Consider the following 3,928-nt stretch of genomic DNA (forward strand, 5'->3'; position numbering starts at 1 on the left):
GTGTGTGTGTGTGTGTGTGTAAAAGCCGGTGTTGTCTGCAGACGGTGGGGAGGAGAAGGGAGCAGCTTAAGATTACCTCAGGTTCTGAGACAAAACAAAACTTTAAAGCTGCCGAGTTTTTGATATAAAAACCTGAGATTTCCATCTGTATTCATGATGCAAATGAGGACATTTTATGTAATTTACAGTCAGTACAAGGCGACAACATTAGTGTGTTGAAAGTGAACTTATCTTAGCATTTTCACAGTCTTATCTTGATATTTTTCCAACAACATTCTTGAACATGAAATCAGAGGCAGTGATTGGTCCATGCCGGGGTTTTTTCTAACGATGTCATCCAGGATCATCTTTGCGGCACAGCCAGGTGTCGCAAAACAGCTCCAAGACTGACATTTAAGAATTACTCCTACACTTCACTTAAAGTGAGACTGAGACGCCTGATAACTGACTTTTACTCTCAGCTTTTAACTAAGAATTATTTTACATTTAAGTCCACTCTTAGCAGCGTTCTTAAGAGTAATTCTAAGAAGTTTTATAAATACGAGCCCAGATGTTTCTTTAGATTATTTTAAGTCACTATCAGAGAGATGAAGAAGAGTCAGAGTTCAAATAATATTGTTTTAATAATAAACAAAGACCAGAGAGTTTATTTTATTAAAGAGTCCCCCTTTGATGTCACTTCCTGTTTCATTTTGGCTGAGCCAAGCTCAAAAGAAAATATGTCAGTTATGGGACAAAATGGGTTAAATCGTGTGTGTTATTCCAACTTTCTTAAATATAAAGATGTTTTCTTTGACTTTTTGAAGTATATCATGTCACAGGCACTTTAAAAAGTCTACGATGAACTGGTGATGAGATGACCTACCATGGACGAGCCTCTGCTCCTGCACCATCAACGAACGATATTCATCCCATTTCTCATAAAGAGTTTGCTGCAAACAAACAGAAAACACACTTCACATGAAATAAAAGAAGCACACTGACAAATAACAGAATCAGCTTTGGCCTGAAACTAACCTGAGATGAAAAAACAAACATGTCAGTGTKTGTGTAGCACTGAGAAAACAGCTTCTTCTAGGTCTCAAACAGCATGAAAAAGCAGCAGGTTGATGTTTAAACTGCTGGATTAGTCTGTGAGAGGGTGGCTGTGTTTCAGTGGATTAGTGTGGGACAGCTGCTGTAATCTTTAGGGAGAGGAGCTGCTATCTGAGCCACTTCACAGGCAGCYCGATCCCTGAACCTGCTGCACAACACTGCTGATGCAACAGGTGGGGCCGATGGAGGGACAGGTGCAGAGGGAGGGGGAGGGGGCGTCGGCATCTACCATAAAACATAATGTGGGTCTGTGTGTAAGGGTGCTGGATACATGAACAGCACAAAGCTCTCAACAGGAACAGAGAAGCCCTCACCTTCAGATACTGCAGCCGGGCCTCCAGCTCAGCTTTGCGGATGGAGTCGCTGTAAACCGTTTCCAGCCTTCAAGTGAAAAAACACACAAGACCACAGAGTTATTACACTCAACAGGAAGTACTTAATAAAACTACAAGAACATAAAAGAGCAGTAAAAACCTCTCCGCAGTATGAAAGGCTCTTTTCATAAGTCAGAGCTGGGAATGAGTCGGACTTTACAAGCAGTGGGTCAGGATAAGGAGGACACAGTTTCCACACTCTGGAGTCATTAGTGGAAGGAACGACTGAGAAAGCTTGTTTTCACTGACGGTGTCAAGTTGTGCTTCTAATTTGGTGATGTCAGTGTGTAAAAACTGTGCCAGCGTTTTGTWCGCAGATATTTCAGCAGCAGTGGCTCTGAAAGCTCACAGCCTGTCTGCTCTAATTGTCCCTTTAATCTTTTACAAGCAGAGACGGAGGCTGAGGAGGAGCGAGTGCTTCAGGTTAAAACGCCCACTCAGCAAACTGACAGCTGTGTCCTCCAAACTCCAGCCATTACAGGCACGACTGTTTCAACAACTTAAGCCGTTAATAAATACATTTCGGCATTTCTAAATAAAAAAAAAGAACCCAAATTATTAAAAACTGTAAATATAAGCAAACACCAGGCTAACGCAAGAGAATTTACTCTACTTGGAATTTTCATTGTTGATGTGCTTTTTGTTTAAAAAAAACGACTCCAGGATTTTAAGGCAAGTTGTTCTGCTGTAGTTCTGAGGGATGCACAACAAAACCAAGACAATTTTTTATTTTCTTTTTTTAAAGGGCCAATATTATGTGTTTCTCAGGCATACATTTAAATACTATACCATAATAAAGTAGCTATGTCACCTTTAGCTGTTTTTAAAATGCTGTTTAAATAGAAAATAAACTTTTCTCATGACTTCCTCTTCTAATCTGAAAAGAGCTTCACTGAGTGAGAACTAATGTTGAGAGCTCAGCAGACAGTTAGGTTTCACTTTCACTTTGACCCGAGAGCCTGCAGGAGTCATGGGTGGGGTGTGTGGGGAGGGGGGGGGTGCACTCTGCCATGAGGAAGTTCGGCTTAAAGACACGTCCCAGGGGCGTTTCTGGTCCCCACCTGTCATTTTGCTCCTCAGCATGGCTTCCTAAAAACGCTGCAGGATTTCTCAAACATGCATGAATCAGTCAGAACAAGGCTTTGGGCATGTTTTTTTTATGAGAGTTAACATTATAACGTGATATAAAACTCAAAAAAGTTGATTTTACATGATATTGCCCCTTTAAATCCCAGCTGCCAAACACCCAGGTCAATGTGATCCAGTTAGGGATGCACCAATATGAAAATTTCAGCCAATATCTACATCCGATATAATTATTGGTGTTATGGCCGATAACCAATATTTATCGATATTGCACAAACACACAAATTATTTATATACATATACGCACAAACACACTTGTCTTTTTTGATTCCATAAATAAACAACCAGACCTGTGACATGGCTCTCTGCTTCAGTTATTCCTGGCTACGCAGCATCAATATCACTGTCACGATCAAACAGATGTCGCTCAACCAACCATCTCCCCTCACAAAACAAACACTAAAAGGTGGGAAATCAATACCAGACATTAATATCGACCCAGTTTTACACATCGGGCTGATACCGATGTTAATGTTGATATATCATGCATCCCTACATCAACAGAAAACTGTTGGGGGGAGGGGCTTCCACAAAAACATGAATAAGGGGAGATACAAACTGAGAAAACAACCCTGAGATACAAATGAGATGAGAGAAAACATGTTTGAAATGTTTGAAAATGTCAGTCACAGTTTCTGATCAAATTCAGCTGAAATAAGATATTTTCTTTTTCTCTGCTTCAAAGGTTTCCATTTGTGTTATGTTTGCTACAATATGTGCACTGGAAACAAGCTCACAAACTACAGCACTAACTGGTACCAGGATTTGTTTGGTGGCACAAAATCTGAATAAAACCGTCTCCAGTTCAAGATGAAGTTTGTGTTCATCACTAGTTCACAGCCAGCTTAAAAGAAAGCCACTTTGATTTTTTTTTTGACAAACTAACAGATCAAAACAAAAAATATATATTTTCTCACCATTAATGTTAATTTGGGTATTTAATCTGATTCATTTTAGTTTTAATGAACCCATTTGTACCATTTGTTTACCTGAGTGAGTTGCCGCAGGCCTTGATGAGCTGGACAATGTCCTTGTGTCGAAATCCCTCTACGGTGGTCTCGTTCACACTCGTGATGGTGTCCCCTGCACAAACAAACACACACACAGCGTGTGTTAGCCAGCCGCCACGAGTTCAGGGTGCTCCAGTGCAATGTGGCTTCTGTTACATCTCTCAGCCAGCTGACGCGTGCTGAGTCCCACATGAAACCTCCACATGTGAAACACAAATGTGCAGTCGTGGCATTCGGCTCTGAAACAGTTTATCTGGACCGTGTGTGTGTGTGTGTGTGTGTGTGTGTGTGTGTGTGTGTGTG

General features: G+C 40.9%; 1 protein-coding gene across 1 annotated transcript in view; it reads right to left on the reverse strand.

The window, feature by feature from the left end:
- Positions 1-3,928, reverse strand: part of tamalin (trafficking regulator and scaffold protein tamalin) — a 16,992-nt gene that overhangs the window by 2,790 nt on the left and 10,274 nt on the right. The window contains exons 5-7 of the mRNA XM_014016238.1: positions 3,605-3,698; positions 1,410-1,476; positions 866-932 (exon numbers count right to left, since the gene is read on the reverse strand). Coding sequence (XP_013871692.1) covers positions 866-932; positions 1,410-1,476; positions 3,605-3,698 — 228 coding nt within the window. The remainder of the gene's footprint in view (positions 1-865; positions 933-1,409; positions 1,477-3,604; positions 3,699-3,928) is intronic.

Source organism: Austrofundulus limnaeus, unplaced genomic scaffold, assembly GCF_001266775.1.
Source record: "Austrofundulus limnaeus strain Quisiro unplaced genomic scaffold, Austrofundulus_limnaeus-1.0 Scaffold141, whole genome shotgun sequence".
Classification (NCBI taxonomy): Eukaryota; Metazoa; Chordata; class Actinopteri; order Cyprinodontiformes; family Rivulidae; genus Austrofundulus; species Austrofundulus limnaeus.